Source organism: Falco cherrug, chromosome 5 (assembly GCF_023634085.1).
Source record: "Falco cherrug isolate bFalChe1 chromosome 5, bFalChe1.pri, whole genome shotgun sequence".
Classification (NCBI taxonomy): Eukaryota; Metazoa; Chordata; class Aves; order Falconiformes; family Falconidae; genus Falco; species Falco cherrug.
The window spans coordinates 29,344,037-29,363,216 of NC_073701.1; the positions used below are offsets into that span (position 1 = coordinate 29,344,037).

General features: G+C 44.7%; 1 protein-coding gene across 5 annotated transcripts in view; it reads right to left on the reverse strand.

Annotated features, from left to right (window-relative positions):
• The window catches only part of KIAA1549 (KIAA1549 ortholog), a 154,308-nt gene extending 143,903 nt beyond the window's left edge, over positions 1-10,405 (reverse strand). For all 5 annotated transcript variants that reach the window (XR_008732474.1, XM_055712047.1, XM_055712045.1 and 2 more), the window contains exon 1: positions 9,756-10,405. Coding sequence is in view for 4 of the 5 variants with exons in the window: in XM_055712047.1 (XP_055568022.1) it covers positions 9,756-9,876 (121 nt within the window). In the remaining variant the exon portion in view is untranslated. The remainder of the gene's footprint in view (positions 1-9,755) is intronic.
• Positions 10,406-19,180: the final 8,775 nt, after the last annotated feature.

The following is a 19,180-nucleotide window of genomic DNA, read 5'->3' on the forward strand; positions in this document are numbered from 1 at the left end:
TCCAGTTTTAAATACAGACACCCACTGGAGAAGTTACCTAATCAGAATCCAGTGTGGCTGATAACAGCCTTGCTTCCATCCAAAAAGTAACCTGATATTAGCCCAGAGGGGTTTGCTACATAAATGCTTGGAGCTTTGTCTCCAAATAATGCTTAACTATATCATTGTGGCTTTGTGGTTGAGCAGTGCTCGCTGCAATTGGCATACAGAGGTGGAATTTACTTAAAACAGAATTACAGGCAACAGAAAAAGGTGAGACAGGCTCAATATCTAATCAAGTTCACACCCAACAGGAGAATATACACTTCCTGTACCACCCTGCAGTATAAACCCATTGCCTTTAAATGAGGAAAGAACTTTTACTTAGAGAGTATCCATGAGCTAGTTCCATGTGCTATTTGGCCAGGGAACAAAAGGAGACGCTTCTCATCTATGGAATCATACCAGTTTGATTTTCTTATTCAGGATGAAAACATTCAATAGGAAATCCAATCCAAAATGGCGTGAATTAAGAAAAAATAGGCTGAACGCAAAATCTATAGACTGTATCGATAACACTTAAGACAAAATATCTTTACCTGTATTGTCTACCCATCCTATGTTACCATTTATTTTCAGGTGTGTTTACAGTTCTGAAACATATCCCACCAGGCACCTGGGAGTTTTCTACTGAACCTAGCTACTCCTTTAGAAAACACCCTATGGAAGTGCCTCAGTTTCTTCTGCATAGCTCTAAGGCAAGCTCTAAAGCAGGGGTCCTCAAACTACGGCCCGTGGGCCAGATACAGCCCCCCAGGGTCATCAATCCAGCCCTCGGTATTTACAGAACCCCCCCCACCAGGGGTTGGGGGGGAAACCAAGCAGCCGCAGATGACTGCCTGCCACTGCATCCGCGCACCAGCCCCCCCCGTTTATGAAGTTTGAGGACCCCTGCTCTAAAGCAAGGATGCTCAAGTCAAATATATTGGGGAGCCATGAAAACCTCCAATTTACCAGTACCAAGCAGCCCTCCTCTTACCATAGCACTTCCCAGCTAAGCCTTCCACCATCAATACCCTAATCCATATTCCCAATTCCACCCACTCTTACAGTAACCCCGGCCCCTAGCATAACCTTTGCTGTTCCTTATTTCAGTATCATCCTCACCAAAGCCTCTATCCTGCCACTCTCTCACCCTGCCATACCAACTGATTTCAGATGCAGGTCACAAAGACAGCTCCCTGCTGTCTTAACTGTCTGGAAAAGCTTTGTCAGGACACACTTACTGCAGAGCTGAGAAGTACCGCATGCATCTGCGCGGAGGGCAGCAAGCACACAGCTCTGGCCGAGACATCCACGAAGCTCTCCCAGTGGCTGCCTCTCCAGTCAGCAAACAGCCGCTTGCTAGTCAGCAGGCAGGGCACCCACTGTCTCTTAGCTATTGAGGAACAGCAGCTTTGCATTCTCCCTTTGACACAGACCCCCGGCCCATGTGCTGCATTGACCAGCAATACATACAATACAGGCAACTGAAAACTTGGTCTAGTGCTATTTATTTGCTCAGTCTCCCAATCATACTGCATCATGTATGCCCTCTTCCTTCCACCACCTCTCTCTTCACTAAGAGCAAGCATTAATCCTAAATTCTGTGCCAAGATTAAAAAGTTCCCAGCTTGCTCATGTATACATTTCACAGAAATAGCATGAGCAAAAAGTGTTGAGCGCTAATACTGCCTCTTTCCATCCCACCTGTTAGATATACAAATGCTAACAACTCAGGTGATGAATGAAGATAAGACATGCAGAATCACATTTACTTGCACCTATCCTCTCAGTGATAATCTATGGAGTATTATAAAATGCTTAAGAAACTGAACTTGCACAAAGACTTAACTCGAAAAACTAGTGTGTTCCTCCTGTCTGCTATTACTAAGGATAAAGTCACTATAACAAGGATTAGAAAATATTCTGTGAAACCTTACAAAACTGTTGAGCCTAAAAATGAATCATTCAAAATATAGGAGTTATCATTACTAAAGCTACCTATGAAATACCCAATTCAACTTTTCACTGCATAAACATTTTGACACAGTTTTTAAGTATATAATCAGATTGCTTCTTCACTTGAACAGCTCAACAAAGTTCTGATTTATTTTTAGAATCTCACAAAAACAGAATTGCAAAATATTTCAGGAGGACATCTACTCCCATCTTTTTACACCACTGTGGAATCACTGCTGCAATCCACTGCTGTTAGATCATTATACAAGCTGTTCTTACAACTCCAGTGACAGATTATACCATTGCCCCAAACCATGTATTTCAGGGTTTCATTACCTATCCCCACTGTTCAGCACGTCAGAAAACCTGTCTCATTCACTGTGATTCAAGTCTTTTACTTCTTTTCTTATTCAACATAAACTCTTTATTACCCTACTTTTAGTGTTCATCCTTTTTATGTCTGAATAAAGTCCTGTACACCTGGGGTTTTGTTCTAGATTAGGCAACCCCAATATTTCTGTGATCTGAAGTGTCTCCAGTAGCCTGTCTCTTCCTTAGAGGGCAAGGTCCCATACTAGACAGCATTCCAGCTGGAGCTCTCTTCTGCCACTAAAGAGAATGAATGAGTTACCACACAGGATATGCCAAAGACCATACCCTATGTATTCATGAGATCCAGCACTACCCATGATCCTGTTGAATCACATTGTTTGTGATCCATGATGAATACCAGATCCTTCACAGCACTGTTGCACTGCCCATTCCCCACCCCTATGGCTGTGCAGGTCTTCAGCCCCATCAGTATGATACCATCGTGCACGTTCCTTACTGAAAGGGATATTCTGACCCTTCTTTTACTGTTTCCAGCATTCTTCCCTCCTCCTCCTCCCCTTACTTGCTGGTGAATTTTAGCATCTTACCTCTATTTCAAACCACAAAACCAGACACACTGTCTTGACCAGATGGCTAAAGCCAATTCTATACAGGGAATTAATTAGAAGAGAAGCCTCTCTAAATCAAAGGAGGGAATGGAAGAGGACTAAAAGGACTAGAAAACAGTTTGTACAGGAAGAACAAGCAGGTAGGGGTTGTAGGCTGAAACTGCTAAAATTGAAAAGCAAGCAACAAACATCAACAACCACAAATATGAGTTCTTGTTATGAAAATTAGTGTGCTTTTTTTTTAAAAATCAAAATCCTACTACACTTTGACACAGTATACTACATTTTCCCATCTATAAGGCTAGCTAAATCTCACTAAAAAAGTCCTAATAATGTAAATGCACACCATTACACCACCACCTGTTATTTTTTATTTGCTTACACAGTTTATTTCTTATACTTCCATTCTGTGGATTCAGGTTCAGTAAACTGGCTTATCATCCACTGAAACTTTACTGTTCTAAAGACAAAAGTCTGACTTTCAAATGAACTTTTGTGCTCACTTAGTGCATCTGAACATTTCATACTATTTTGAAAATCAAACAAGGAATTACATCTAAGAAATTACATTTTACAGATGGTGAAACTAAGAAACAAGATCAAATTCTAAGTGCCTAATTTGAAACATTATTGTGTGTGAAACAAAATTAATGAGTATTTAGAATTACAGACACAACATCTATTCAAGAACAGCTCCCCTTGACTTTTGGCAGCTGCAAGCACTCAGCATTTCTGCGACAGATCCCAGAGGTCTCAAGTCCAATAAATGAGGAACACACAGCTAGTGACCACCTGTGGGAAGCTTGGTTTAAGCAACTCACATCACTGAAATTCTGCAATAGCAACACAATTCAATTGTCTAGGTCAGCATTTAATTACATTAACAGCAAAATCTTTATTCAAACTTCCCTGTCCCTCACCTCATTCACTTCACACCTTAAAACATCTGCTCAAAAGGAGCAAGAGTCCTATAGATAACTTCATTTGCTATCCAACGCCCGTTTCTACACAGCGCGAGATCATTTATGTACATGAATGCCATGAAGATCCTGTCTGCATGTAGGTATGTGTAAGTACAGATACTTAGGTGCAGGTACCTATATAGCTGTAAATACTATCTACATATATATTATTCACATGATCACAAAGTGTGTATAGCTGTACCATAACTTACAGGCACAGAAGTAGATTAAAATTATACATATTACTGTAATGTCAGTATTTCCAGCTTGTGGATTTTTGCCTCTGCAGTCTTCATATGCCACTAGAACATCTGCGGAAGAAATTCCCCAGTTTTTAAAACAAACTCTGAAAAACACTTCTGTTACAAGGCTGAAACATGCACATTCACGAAATGTTCAAAGAGAAGTAGCAGCAGATTATCATGCTCCTGGCTGAGAGGAGAAAAGGGCCAACACTCTGAAGCCCCAGATTCTGTGCCAAATTCTGGAGAAAGAATCCCAGAACAGCAGGCACAGACTTCCCTGTTCCTAAATTCCAAGCTCAGTGCTTTCAGCCACATCTCTTCCAGTCTTGTCCCAGTCCCTTATCTTCCCTACTTCTGACTCTTCCTTTCAAAACTATTTTTTGGAGGTTTATTTTCCGTTTTTAAACCAAGTCTGCCTTCATTTCCCAGTGTGCTTACCCTACTACCAGGCTGCACTGCTTATTTCTTCTAGGATCAATTTCTGCATTGCAGTTTCCCTCCTCCACAGATCTATTTCCCACTCCTGACCTAACGTCTTGCCTCCTAGTCCTCATGCCCTGCCAGTCCAGTTACTTTCATCTCATAAACCCTATCGCAATCCACGTGTCTCTTCCTTTCCTACAACTTCCAGGTTTCCTCACACATCTCATCTACGACAAAAACAGTGACCAGAAAAGATCACAGACCCTTCTCTTACCCCTGCTGCTTAACTAAATCACTGTCCCACACTGGCTCCTTCTAAAAGCCTTCTCTCCATTTTCCCTCTTGGGCCTACTGCAATCAAGTACCATCACACCACACTGCAGATGCCAGTTCCCCTAAAGAAAGTAAAACACTCCACTACATAGCACAGACAGATCCTTAAACACAAGGCAGGCAGGTGCCAGGTTTTAGTCCTAAAGCTCAACCCAGTCCCACTTCTGGAGCAGTTTAGACAGACCTTCACAGGCAAGTCTGATCCCCTGTATTTCACACATCATTTTGGGCTATGGGAGACATGCTTAGTGTGTCTGCCCTGTGGCACATACACCCCCTGGTAAGTGTTAACAGGTAGGTGCGTTCCACAAGAACAGGCTATATCAATGTCTTAGCAGACAGAACAATGCACCACCTCTATCACAGCCATGTGTGCCCAAATTCAAGTTGTTACAAGCTTTTGAAAAAAATTAACTTTCAAAGCAGCAGTGGAGAAAACATCCTCTTCAGAGCAGATGCAATCTGCCAAAGTTTAACTGCATGCTCCGAAGCATAAGGATATTAAAGTTGTTCAGAAAAGGAGCTGGCAGAACTCAAAGCAGAAACCATTGTTTTCCTCTTGCCTCATCAGAATTAAGCTGAACTCTTTCAATTTTGCATTTTGCAAAGAAAAAAAGCTTCAGCCCACAGCAAAATGCACAATTTATAGAATTGTAATAAATAGTTTATTCTCAAGTCCACTGCAAAGCAGTAATATTTCTTACAGCATCTTATAACATCTTACATCTTTAGTAAGAGCTAGCACAATCAGAGTAGTCTATCCTTTTCCAGTATTTATTCTGTGCATTTTACATGCAATTAATTACATTGATGTAATCAATGATGTGAGCACCGATAGTCAGCTGTACCCCCTCCCCATCTCATGCATTAGGAAGAAGACACCATTAATCCACTGCTCTTATGGAAGATTTTTGCTTAGTCTTCCAAAACAGCTGTCTCCAATAACATCAAGAGCTGAAAACACAGCACATATAGGGAGTGTCAATCAAATTTGTTATTGAGCTCATGTGTGTTTACCAACCACTAAGGAAAAGCATGGAAATATATGACTTTTATGGGAATAAAAAGAGACATCATATCATGTAACTCCAGACTGAAAACTGGCCACACTGATGAGGACCGCATGAAAATGTGGTTCTTACACATGAGCCAAAAAAGAAAGTAAGTCTGCATTGTTCATTTAGTGTACCATTTGACTCAACTTTGGGGTTCCAAGACAAAATTTAAAAGATAACTTGTGCTATTTCCTTATGGCTTTTTACTTACACATAGGTTCCCACAACACACGATTTAATAACTCTTATGCAACCAGTGTTATTCATGCTGTGTGCCACAACGGGCCAGGCTGGAGACACACTAGTAGTTAAGGACATCATCCATAATAATTCTTACGCAATTAGTGTTATTCATACTGTATGTCACAATGGACCAGGCTGGAGACTCACTGGTAGTTTAGGACATCATTCACAATAACTCTTATGCAATTAGTGTTATTCATACTGTACACCACAACGGACAAGTCTGCAGGCTCACTGGTAGCTTAGGACATCAGCCACAAACAGATTTACTTTCAAATGAAGGAAAGCCATGTCTCCCGCAGCTGAAGTGAGACTGTATTATTAAGAAGTCTATTCTGCTTCACCTCTCTCCCAAGCAACTCACACATTTCTGATCTGAGAAGAACTGGGTTGTCAGAGCCTGCCATTTACCACAATCATCAGCTCTGCAAGACCTCTTGGAAAAGATTTGTACTGCAGCAAGAATCGCGGCTCTTTAATGTGTCCAGTGCCTGACACCTATTACCCAAGGTAGGTCAAAGCTGTTAAAGCCTACTTTGTTAAAGGCATGCTATATTTCAAGTCCCAGCCCTGAGAAATCTAAGACCTTGCTTCACAGAAAACAAATGTCACCCACAAAACAGACACAACTGAACCAAAAGCTGCACTGTCCACTAGCTTGTTTAGCATTCTAACTTCTTGAAAGAGCATGCAAACAAACAGCACATTTCCTCTGGCAAGACTAGAACTGTAGCTTGTAGACATGAGGCTGACAAATAAAGCAAGCACAGCATAGAAAGCAGTCTTAAATGGAATCCTTCAAGCATATGGGTCTTCTGTGGAAATGAACTGGAAGCAAGCTTGACAAGCTGAACTGGCCACAAGAGACACGACGCCAACTCAAGTGTCTGCAACACGCTCATGCAATTAAGTTGAATAAACAATATCCTGCAACTGTCCATAAGGCAGCTACATCTGATTCCTTGCCTGACCTCCACAACTTGTCTTCGGTCCTTGAGTCTGAGGAGATTCACTACAGACTCCTCCCAAGTCCGGCACAATGCTCTCCTCTCCCATGAAAACAGCACAGCAAGATAAATCCTCCTGATTGTGAGCGCAGGAGTTGCACAGATTGTGCAAGGAAGCCAAAGCAGAAACACAGCCTGGGCTGAGCAGTAAGATATTCACGAAGACGGACCAAAGCCCTAGTCCACAGAGGTGCTCAAACACATACCTACCTTTAGCACACTAGTAGCCTATCCACATACTAAGAGTTCAGCATCTGCTTAATTGTGGAAGATGAAGCCCTGATTCAGCAACATGTGACTTCAGTGGGATCTGGATCAAGCATTCCAAAACCCAAGTTGATTTACTACTCTATTTTCTTAAGTACCGACATTCACTTTGCTATTTCAACTGCAAGCAAGTAGCTCTAACAGCCGTTCCACAGTTACTGTACTCTCTTGCTATTCCTAAGCTGGTCAAGACCAAATGGCACTGAAAAGCAAATGACCTGCACCCAGGACAGATACTCGGGGAGCTGTAAATCTGTTGAGCAATTAAGTGGATGTCATCCAAGCCTACCGCATATGACCAGTACACATGTCTTCTGTTCCACACTACCCATTGGAGATTCAAAACATTTCAAGGCTAAAGAAAATACTAGGATAAAGGCTGTGTCCTAATTTTTTTTTAAACTTATGGGCCCAAGACCGAGAAATTTGATTCCTGACATGCTTTTTAATAAAACATTTCACCTTAACTGAAGAGGAATGTAATTTTGTTCTGTGCAACCTGCAGTCTTTAAATCTCTGCAATCAATGGACCATTTCTGAGAGGTCTAAGAAGAGCATCTTCTGAAGAGCAAGTCTGCTCTTAGTATGCTAAAGTTCATTGTACATGATTCACATGCCCAGTGGAAAGACAAAATGTAGAGGACTCGCAAATTAAAACAGCTGGAAGGCTCCTGCCTTAGACTGAGCAGGAAAGCATTGCTTTGGGCAAGATCTGTTGTCTCTTAAGTGCTCTCTTCCAGCAGCCCAAACACTGCCTAAGTTACATAATACTTCTACTGCTGTTTTTAAGTTATACAAGAATGCACGGAAATCACACAAAAGTTTACAAAATTCACAGCAATGTTTAATTAAGAACTACTAAGTATCAGACATACAATTACATGAAAGCCTTTACTGACTTACTATGAAAATCTAGAAAGAGCCAGCTATTCTATTAATCTCAAAGGGTCAAAAACCTGAAGCAGATCTCCAACTTACAAACCTACTGCTTTGTTTTCTCCTATTTATATGCAAAGCCTGTTGTGTTTAAGAAGAAGAATCTCTGAAGCTTACTAGAAGTTACTAACTTATACATAGGCTGGAAACACATCTCTTGTTGGCTACAAAGGGAGCTGGAGCAGAGCGTAACTTCCCCGAAAAGCTAACCAGTCACAACCAAACCACAAACTAGTTTCTGGAGTGGAAATAAAGTATTATTTAAAAGATAAGCATGTTTTGTAACATCAAGGCTTCTTAAGCTCCCAGCAACAATCACCACGGTTCTCCTGTTTAAATAACAGAATCAACACTACTTGGTCCACTTCATGAAACAGATTAACGCAGGTTCTTACCACTTATCAACAACTTCCTGATGTTGATAAAAACTGCATTACTTTACACCTGTTATCTACCAAAAAAAAACCCTACAGTCACAACAAAACTGTCCCTTTCTATAAAATGGTAGCTGTTGCATTTTTGTAGAAAAAGTATTACAAGATGAACCAAGAAGCTATGTGGGAGCAGAATCAAATAGACACCTTTGTGATTAAACTGTCTGCTTAACTACAGACCAATTTTGATGACTAGAGCCACTAGAGAAAAGAAGAGAAAAAAAGGGGGTCACCGATTACTGGTTCTTTTGAAACACCTACGGACTGCACCAACCCCTGAAGCCGGAGCAGCTCCCTCCACGCACAGGTCATGCCACGGCTGTGCTTGGAAAGCAGCACTGAACCTTCCGAGGGGCTATGATGCTCCCCCAACTTGAAAGGCGAAAGAGGACCCGGCTGTCCTGCACCCCGCAGATGCCACCACCACGGCCCGACAGGCAGCACCCCCAAGCGCCTCGGGCACCCCGGGGAGGGGAGCGGGCGCTGGGACCACAGCTCGCACGGGACATCCCACACGCCCGAAGCACCGGGTCCCCCGAGAGGGCCGGGACAGGGCTGCCACCAACACCCCATGCCACGCCGACCCTCTCCGCGCCCCCGGCACGGGTCTCAGCCCCCCCTGCCCCCCGCGGCGGGGCTGCCCGCGGCCCCACGGCAGCGCGAACAATGCGCGCGTTTCTGGCCGAGCTCCCCGGCAGCGCCGCGCGCAGAGGCGGCCCCCGCCCGCACTCCCGCCCGCCGGCGGGCTCCGCCGCATTGTTACCGGCGCTGCCTCCCCCCGCACGCGCCCGCTAATGGACACCCGCGCGCGGGGACGGCCGCCCTCGGCAGCGGCCGCCGACACCCCCACCCCCCCCACACGGCACGGCCCCGGCCCGGCACACCTGCCGCGGCCCGGCCGGCCCCGCGGGCCCCCTTTGTTCCCTTACCTGCGGCAGGCGAGCCCCGCAGCGCCGGCACGGCGAGCAGCAGCGGCAGCAGGGCGGGCAGCGCCGGCCGCCACCGCGCCGCGGCCGCCGAGGCCACTACGAAGCGTGTCATCCCCTCCATGGCACGGCACGGCACGGCGCGGCCCGGCGTCAGGTCATCGCGGCGCCCCGCGTCCCCCCCCCGGGCTGAAAGGGCTGGGCGGGCTCGGCGGTTCCTCCCGGGCGCATCCACCGCCGGCGGGGCTGGGACACCCGGGAGCGGGAGGCCGCCGCAGCACCCCCTCCCCACGCCCACCCCGTGAGAAGTATTCACGGGGGCAGCGCCGCGACGCCAGCCGCCTCCCAGAAGCGGCGGGAGCGGGGCAAGAGCGGGGCAGCGGCGTCCCGCAGCGCCCGCGGGCGGCTGGGCTGGGCTCGGCCCCCGGGCGGGGAGGCGGGGGAAGCCCCCGCGCTGCGGGGCAGCTGGGCTCCTCGGCCGGCCGCGGCGCTCGTCTGGGAGGCCACGGCCCTTCACGTGGAGGCGGCTGCAACCCCTGCCCGGCCGCCCGGCGCTCTCTCGCCCCCTCCCCGCCGGCGACGCGCTAACCCCAGCGGAGGCCGGCCCGCGGCAGCGGCGAGAGCAGCGGGGCCGGCCGCCACCTGCGCGCGCCCCGCCGTCCGCGTCTGCGCGGGGGCGCGCCCGCCCCGCCCCCTCCGCCGCGCGCGGGCGGGGGCGGGGGCGGGGGGGAGGAGCCAAGGCCCCCGCCCCGCTCCCCGGGGGGAGGTGTGAGGGACGGGACGGGGCGGAGCGGTGCCAGCAAGGCCCCGCCCCCGCCCGCGGCCAGCCTGCGAGGCCCCGCTGCCCCGCCCGCCGACCGCGCGGCGCCGGCCGCCTCCCCGTTGACCCGTCGCGTGGCCGTGCCTCGCCCCGCTGCAAGCGCAGCGCGGGAAGGGGCGGGGGCGGTGCTGCCCCATGGCCGCCCCCCTGAGGGTCGGTGGGCCGCGGTGGGGCCTGCTGGCGTTCCCGGTGGCTCCCGGTAACTGCCCCGTGAGCGGCGCGGCCCCAGGGCCTACTGCTGGTTTGCGTGGGGCGTCTGTGTTCCCTGGCTGCGCTCCCCCATAGCGGAGGGAGGCCGGGTGGGCGGTGGCCCCGTCCTTCAGCCCGCTGGCCGGGCCGTGTGGTGCCCAGGGACGGGCCCTCACTTCCCACAGGCGGTGCGCCGAGTTTTGAGGGCCGAAACAATAGTAAAATGTCCCAACGGAGAAGGAGAAGGCGCGAGGATGAGGGCATAGCTACGGGGCATCCACGCAGCGTTCGTGTTGCTCTAGGGGACAGCGGGCACAAAGACTAGGGGGAGCGGGGGGCTTTCACCACGGGGCTCCTCCCGAGACCGGCTCTCCTCAAGAGTAGGGATGAGTGGGGCAGCCACCGAGGAGCACAGGCAACAGCTGGGGAAGGTCCCTTCGGGAAGCAGAGCTGGGATCACCTAGTTTTCAGCTGCAGTCGCAATAGAACAGGTTAACTGGGAACATCAGGGGACTTCCCAACCCTGTTCCCGGCACATATCGGTCACAACAGATAGACCTTGCTCCTGGAGAAGGACGGAAGGAGTGAAGGAGTCATTTTGCTGACACAGAAATAAAGCAATACCTATAAGGTTTACCTGGACATCACACAACAGACCTCACAACATAATACCTCACAGACAGCAGAGAAAATAATGCATGGCAGATCCTTGGTAATGTAAATAGCTGAAATCAGCGAGACTACATCAGATGAAGATGTGGCTCAACATAAACACAGTGATTAAGGGCAGGGCGTGAAATTGAAAAACCTGCTGGTTTTAGGTTAGATGTTTTCAGGGTCAAAAAGTCCACAAATGTCCCTGTTTTTGACAAGGTATCAAAGGCAATCACTGTGATGAGTACTTTAGGTCTTCTAGCACAAAACCTATACTTTCATTCTAAAAGTCTTAGTCAGTACAATATAATTTTCTTTCATTTTGTACAGTGGAGAGATGTTTCACAGAAAATTTCATGAGTGATTACAACCTATATCTTAAAATGAAACTAAAAATCTAAGCTATAACATCCCGTGCAAATACGTTAAACATTGCAAAAAAGAAGACCACAGCGGGACAAAAAAAACCCCTATAGTTTTTGAAAAATCTAACAAAAACTGAATGTGTAAGAACTTTCATAACACCCACCTGTTTGGTGTTTTTTTCTTTAACCCAGGCAAATAATAATAATAAAAAAAAATAAAATCAGGGCCTGGGGATTGTTTCTGTTAAATTGCTGAGAGAAAGAAGTATGTCTTTGGTATTACTTCTTTATTTACCAAAAAAATGGAGACTTCTGTTTCCCAGAACCCATTAGGAATCAAACAGCTAATTCTAATTATTTTTCCTGGTTGCCAGTCCCCTGAAAACAGCTTAGCTCAGAAGAGCACTCTTTAGCTTTTTTTAAACTATGTACCCAGCATTTGTGGATACGTGCCATGTCAGGTGTTTCCTTGCTGCCATCTCTCCGTTTCTCTTGTCCTTCCCAAACCCTTTTGCAGATCTGCAGTGCAGGCTAAGCAATAGCCACCAAAAGCCTAAAATCCCCACTTCATTCCAATATGCCTTCATTGTAGGCAGCGATGTGCACCCATGTTTGGCACTGGACTGTGCAGTTACATACACACTGGTTGCGAAATGCATTTTTCCTTTTAATAAGCTAGCCTTCAGAAGTACTCAGTAAGGGAACAGGAATTCACCTCTGCTTCAGATTCAGTGCGAGCTTTGCCAGTTAAGACTTAATTTCAAAACACATTTCAGACGCTGCCTATCACCTCCTTCACTGAAAGCTAACCACATCTTTGTCCTAACAGTGCCTATAGTAACAAAGCACGTAAGGCTGCCAGTAGTACATTTCAGGTTGCCTGTATATAATCTGTTTCACCACGATCCAAAGGTAACTTCCCAGACTAAAGTGTGAGACAACTTGTCTCACATTTCTGAGATGTTATCCATGATGAAATCCGCTGCAACCACTAACCCATTCACTGTCTCAGCTAACACGATTTCCTGCTCCAGTTCCCAGAGTTCAGTTCACAAAAAATAATCTTCCTATCTTGTATTTGGGTTCACGTTCCCCAGTTTCTGTGTCTGTTGAGACCGAACTAGTATTTATGTTATTTCCCTGCTTCCTGAGCTAATTTAAGAACTGTCACATTTGATTGCATATTCTCTATTCCCTTGCAATTTCACATGTTCCACCAGATACCTCCAAATTAAATTCCCATTGTTAAATAACAAATGGCATTGAAAGAGGAGCTTGAGGCAGCTACCTGTTCTGCTGCAGTTCACCCTCTGTTTTGGTCTGCTGTTTCCCAGAACACGTGGAGGAATTTCACCAGTTACCTGTGATCCTCTGTCCTGCTTAGCCTCCTCTTTCACCGGAGCCATACTTCAGGGAGATGCTTTTGCAGTTGTAGCTCCTACTCCACTTAGTGATTGCATTAACTTTAGTATCTTGTACTGTTGTTTAGTTCCTCTGATCTATTTTGCAGTCCTCTTAGTCTCCCTCTTTCCTGGAAAAACCTTGTGTATGTGACAACGTGATTGACATTTACTTCACCCATTTGTCTTGATGAACCAGGGCAGGAGTTATCCATTATGAATTTGGCATCTTTGTGGTAGCTGACACTCAACAATTTTAAGACCAACTCCAGGGGTTTTCTCCATTTTTCCTTTATGTAGCCTTCAGCTATTTCTTCAGTACATTTCTCTTCATCTACCAGAAAATCCTATTTTCCTCTGAATAGCGGGAATTTTGACCAAGGACTATTTTTATTATTTTTTTTTTGGTTACAGCTCCAGGCATGTCTCAGCCTGTACTTTTCTCTATGCTTTCCTCAGGACTTCTTTAGGCTGTGTCAGTGCATCCTCACTACCTTCTCTGTCTCTGGTCCTTTGCACCTATTGCAGATGCACACATAAAAGCTGCTAGGGAATAACCAGGAAGAACTTCACTCAGATATCCCTTGAAGGGATGACATGATGAGATTTGTGGTGGAGGCTGTGTTTCCTTTTAGAACAAAAAAAAACCCAAAACACTTTAGATTCTTCTAACAAGTATCTTAAGTCAAGAATAACAATTATTTACAATAACGATATTCAAAAAACCCAACAAACAAAGTTCTATAGAAGACTTCAAATTCCACTAAAACAGAAATCTGAAAAAACGTGGCAAATTCTGCTAGGACATTAACATAGGCCAGAAATCTTGGAATCTGTGGTTTTCACAGGCTTTCCTACATTGTCACTTACAAACTCACAAAGTGAAACTAGCTGTAATTTTAACAAAGTTTTACTCTGCAACTTGCAAATGCATTCATCACAAGAAGTAACTAGGCTGGAAGGTGAGAAATTCTTTTCCCTATGGTACCTTGCTGTGGTCCTTGGTTGTATGGAGCAAGACATTAGACATCCTGATTAAGGGGAAAGTAGAAGTAATTTTTCTAACAGTATAACTTGCAAGGATTATTTACTTACTGCTGAATGACTTCCCATTGCATATACACCAGGAAGTTTTTGACATTACTGAGCTTTCCACTACAGTGACAGCTACTTTGATTTATCACTGGGGCAAGGCTGAGGATGCAAAAAAATCAAAGGCTGTGCATTGTATGATTAGATTAATGATGACAGGCTTCACCTGGAAACAGAGAGTTTGTTTTGTGAAGGACTGTCGTGGTTTAACCCCAGCCAGCAACTAAGCACCACACAGCTGCTCGCTCACTCCCCCCACAGTGGCATGGGTTAGAGAATCAGAAGAGTAAAAGTGAAAAAACTCATGGGTTGAGATAAAGACAGTTTAATAGGTAAAGCAAAAGCCACATGTGCAAGCAAAGCAAAACAAGGAATTCATTGACCACTTCCCATCGGCAGGCCAGTGTTCAGCAGGGCTCCATCATGTGGAAGGGTTACTTAGGAAGACAAAACACCATAATGCCAAACGTCCCCCCTTTCCTTCTTGCCCCAGCTGTATATGTTGAGCATGTTGTCATATGGTATGGAATATCCCTTTAATCAGTTGGGGTCAGCTGTCCCGGCTGTGTCCCTTCTCAACTTCTTGTGCACCCCAGCCTGCTCACTGGTGGGGTGGGGTGAGATGCAGAAAAGACCTTGGCTCTCTGTAAGCACTGCTCACAGTAATAACATTTCTGTATTATCAACACTGTTTTAAGAACAAATCCAAAATATAGCCCCATACTAGCTACTATGAAGAAAACTAACTCTATCCTAGCCAAAACCAGCACAAGGACATAAGGAGGGAAAAAAAACCCAACTCACAACATTTTGGATATGAACCTCACAAGCGAACACACAGAGAGGGACATTTGGAAGCTGCAACCTCAGCAGTGGAAATGCGCACCCACACTGCAATGACAGAAACAAGACTGTCCTCAGAAGACTCTTCATGGAAGTGCTCACTTCTTCTTGTTGCCCAGGTTTTGCTGGAAGAGAAGGTATGAAATTAGACCCTCTTACCAGCCTGGAAGTACTTTCCAATCATCTTGCTTTTCATAGCAGATGTAATACCCAAATCTGGAAACCTGTTTCTCAAAATCGTACATCCAAACCCTGGTTCAGAGACACTACAGTGGATCAGAGACCATCAACATTCTTTCCAATGGAACCAGACAACTGCTCAGTAATTTAACTTTCAGTTTTTACTGGTTTGGGACTTAGCAACCGGAACTGCCGTGGATATATTTTCCTTTAGTAACAGTATTTGTGTTAAAAAACAACAGAGCTTTATATATCCTGCTCTTCTGCTATCGATGAAGTTTGTAAAAAAACAGGTTTTTGTGAATGTTTCCAATTTTCTGAACTGCCCATTGAAAAAATGTTGAGGACAGTGTTCTAGCCTGGCTTTGTGAAGACCTTCAGCCAGTTCATTTGGCTATTCCCAGCGCTCTCAGACATCTAGTTCCTTACCAACATTTGTGTCTAAGGGAGCAGAGAGTGCTTTTTTTCATTATAGTTTTTCTTTTACTCTCTGCAAAGCTGTGTGCTATGGAAAGTCACATGGTATGTGATATAAAAAAGAAAAAACATTTACAGATCAGTACAGCCCAGTCTTATTGTGCATTTCCACTCTATTTCTGAGCTATCATACTTTGCTTGATCCAAACTTGTGCTCTAGGTTACTTCCTCCCTACTGCTTTTAACTAGCTGATGAAGTATAGTAGCAACAGCTGCTGGCACCAGAAGAGAAAAGAGCCAACGTCATAAGGCCAGACTAACAAAAAAGATCAGTTTTGGTTTAGATGGTGCAAGGAAAGTACTGGAAAGTATGCTTTCTAGGTTAAAAAGTGAAAGAAAAAAAATGAACTTCAATAGGATATAGATTTTTGTACTTGTGTAGCTTAACAAGACTCATATTATAACTGTGTAAAATGTAATATTGGGAAGCGACATCAGGAATGCCCACACAAATACCAGATTGTTCCTAGGGGGAAAAGGAGAAAGGCAAGAGATGCATGTATGCTGCATTTTCACACATGCTGTGTTTTCACACGTGCGTGTATGAGCTTCTAAGTTGGAGAAATATATGGAGGCAACTCAGAGAAATAGCCTTTTATAAAAAAAAGAGGTGTCTAATAAATTGCTTTCTTCCACATTTTCCACTACAGATTTCACTGAGATGTGAGAGAGACTGCCCAAGTGCATCTCAGTTCTGCTGATAGGCTTGTCATCGTTTTGCAAATACCTCAGGCTGTCTATTCAATCCAGTTCCTGGACTTCTGACACTGGGTCTGCAACAAATGTCTCTTAATATATAGCTTCATACTACTCTTCTTAAGAATAGTTACTCTGATTGTCTCCTCTGACTCCTTCGCTTTCACCACCTGCCAAAACCTTTTACCTCAAATTCCTGCCTCTTCAGTTGTGTTGAGGCAACACATTAGAATAAATGGGCTTAGTGTTGTTCCTCCATTAAAGAGGTATGTAGCTTTCTGAACCAATGGTCTTTTTTCCTTCATATCTGCCACCAATCCTGACCTTAACTGTCCTATTTTGTTCATAAAATATTGCTTTGTAAGACATAGACATACCATATTCAGACATTATTGCACCACAGATACGGCTTGCTCTATCAAACTATCCTTCATACTTACACACTGAGCAACTGAAAATTATTCTGTCTATACTTAGCCAAATTATCATATTAAAAATAATGCGTTTCAAGCTGCTAGAGCATTGATCATGACAGCAATTAGATTATTTCTCTGCATTATGGAATGAAACACAAAAAATGAGCAAACCAGATCTTGTCTGTTTTAGTTTTGGAACTTAAAAGAAGTAAATTTCAAGAACAGCAAACCTGCTATAAAATATCCTTAGCAATCCCATCTTAAACAGAGTGCTTACTGAAAAGGTCACTTATATATGCATTCATTAAACTCCTCCCACAAAACAGAATCAACAAAATTTCCTGCCACTTTCTGCAATGTCAATAAATACTTCCAAAAAATATCCAGACCTTGCAAAATCCTCTCCCACATCTGTTTCTAATCGTCACTTCATAATTCAAGGTACATCTCCCATTCCGGAAACCATTTGGACTTCATATAAAAGATAAGGCTTCCCCCTGTCTGGCCCAGATATGGTTTATGCCAAAGATTAATCAAATGCTATCCTAACTTACATAATGAACAAGGCAGATCAGTAGGTTTTGCAGACTCAAGGATCAGTGTTTTTTCGGAAAGTAAGAACAACTAAATCAGGCAATCAGCAGATACTTTGCCAGATTTTAGTAGGAGCAGCTGGAATGAACACTTTCAAAATCTTGCCCATGACATTCATCTCTAGTGAGCATTTGCTCCTGCAGATGCTAATAGCTTGATCTTCCTGAGTGAAATGCTTTAACAGCCTTTTTCCCTTCCCTCAAATCTACTTTGGTTTCCTACTGCTAATGGTTTCTGGTTCCTCTAGAAGTTACAATCCCAGGCTCCCTCCCATTCAATATCTGTCACAAAATACCTATACTTCTGTTCTCTGCTCTTTTTTCTTCATTCACATTCATCATCCTACAGTCTTCCTGCCATTATGTCACCATAAAGACCTTTTCTCCCCATGTTTCTTCCCCACCTCTCAGTGAAATGGCATCATCCAGATCTCTGTGAAGCAAGAAACTTACTTTATATGACTGTACTTGAGGCCCAAATTGCATGATTCCCAAACCATGTTTCACATTATCTTCTTTAACCAGCATTGTCTCCCACCAAACACCCCTTGTTTAACATTGAACACTGCAGTTAGAGCAATGTGCAACTTCTTGCAACTTTCATTACTTTTTTCTTATCTGAAAGTAGAGCTTACAAACTCTGCCTGCAAACCAGGACCCAGTTGCATTGAACTCCACAGACACAGAACAAAGCAAGCAAGAAAAGTGGTCCTTGTCTCTCTCTGCTAGATAGCCACAGTGCAAATCCTGGTTTTGGAACCAGCTCATTCAGCTTTGCTTCAGGGGTATTTGCATCATGGTGTGTCAGTGTGCAGCTGTGCCCTAAGTAAACTTTAAAAGACCGCTGTACAGACTTGTGAAAGGCAGACATAATAGAGAGACATAAAACACTTGAAAAGCTTTAATTGTCAACAGAAAAAGAAGAGTTTGTTAAGGACAATGTCTGAAAGAGAAATAATTTAATCCAAAAAAGGCAAAAAACTGAGTTAGAACCTCTGGATAAAATTTCTGGCACTGGGATACACCAGCATGGAAATTGCCCTCCAAGGACAGCAACAAAACCCTTGTCTTTCAGAATTTTAAGGCTCACGTAGACTGGGCACAGAACAGAATCCAGGGAACAACATTAGATGCCACGAAAGCCTTGCTCGGCTGCTAAAATCAGTGACAGAGAAATGTGCTGAAATGAGCTGAAAGCTCCAGTGTTACTAAGGTATCTCTTATTCACAGCTCAACTGTCTTTTATGTTTACATTCATTATAGGATGCTGACATGGTATTTTCTTCTGTACTCTGCTATGGATTTTAAGCTGAAAAACACTAGTAAAGAGATTGAATTACTGACACAGATACATTAATTGGTTATTTGATATAATCATGTTCTATGTTCATCACGGAAATAATTAAAATTCTTTCCCTTCCTTCAAAAATGGGGGAGAAGAGACAGGCGAATAGGAAATTGCCTCCAAACCCCACAGAGACATTAGTGACACAGGCATTCACCTCAGCAGTCCAGCAAGTCATGTGGCTGGCACATGCTCCTGAGCAGCCCCCAGTCTTCAGTAAAGATAAAAGCATGACTAATTGCGGTCTTCCTTCTCAGGTGCCACTGCAGCAGGCATTAGCCAGACTGAGCTCAAGGTATTAGAATAATTAGCCTGAATTGGTGGTGGGCCAGCATTTGTTTGCTGTGATGACTTGACG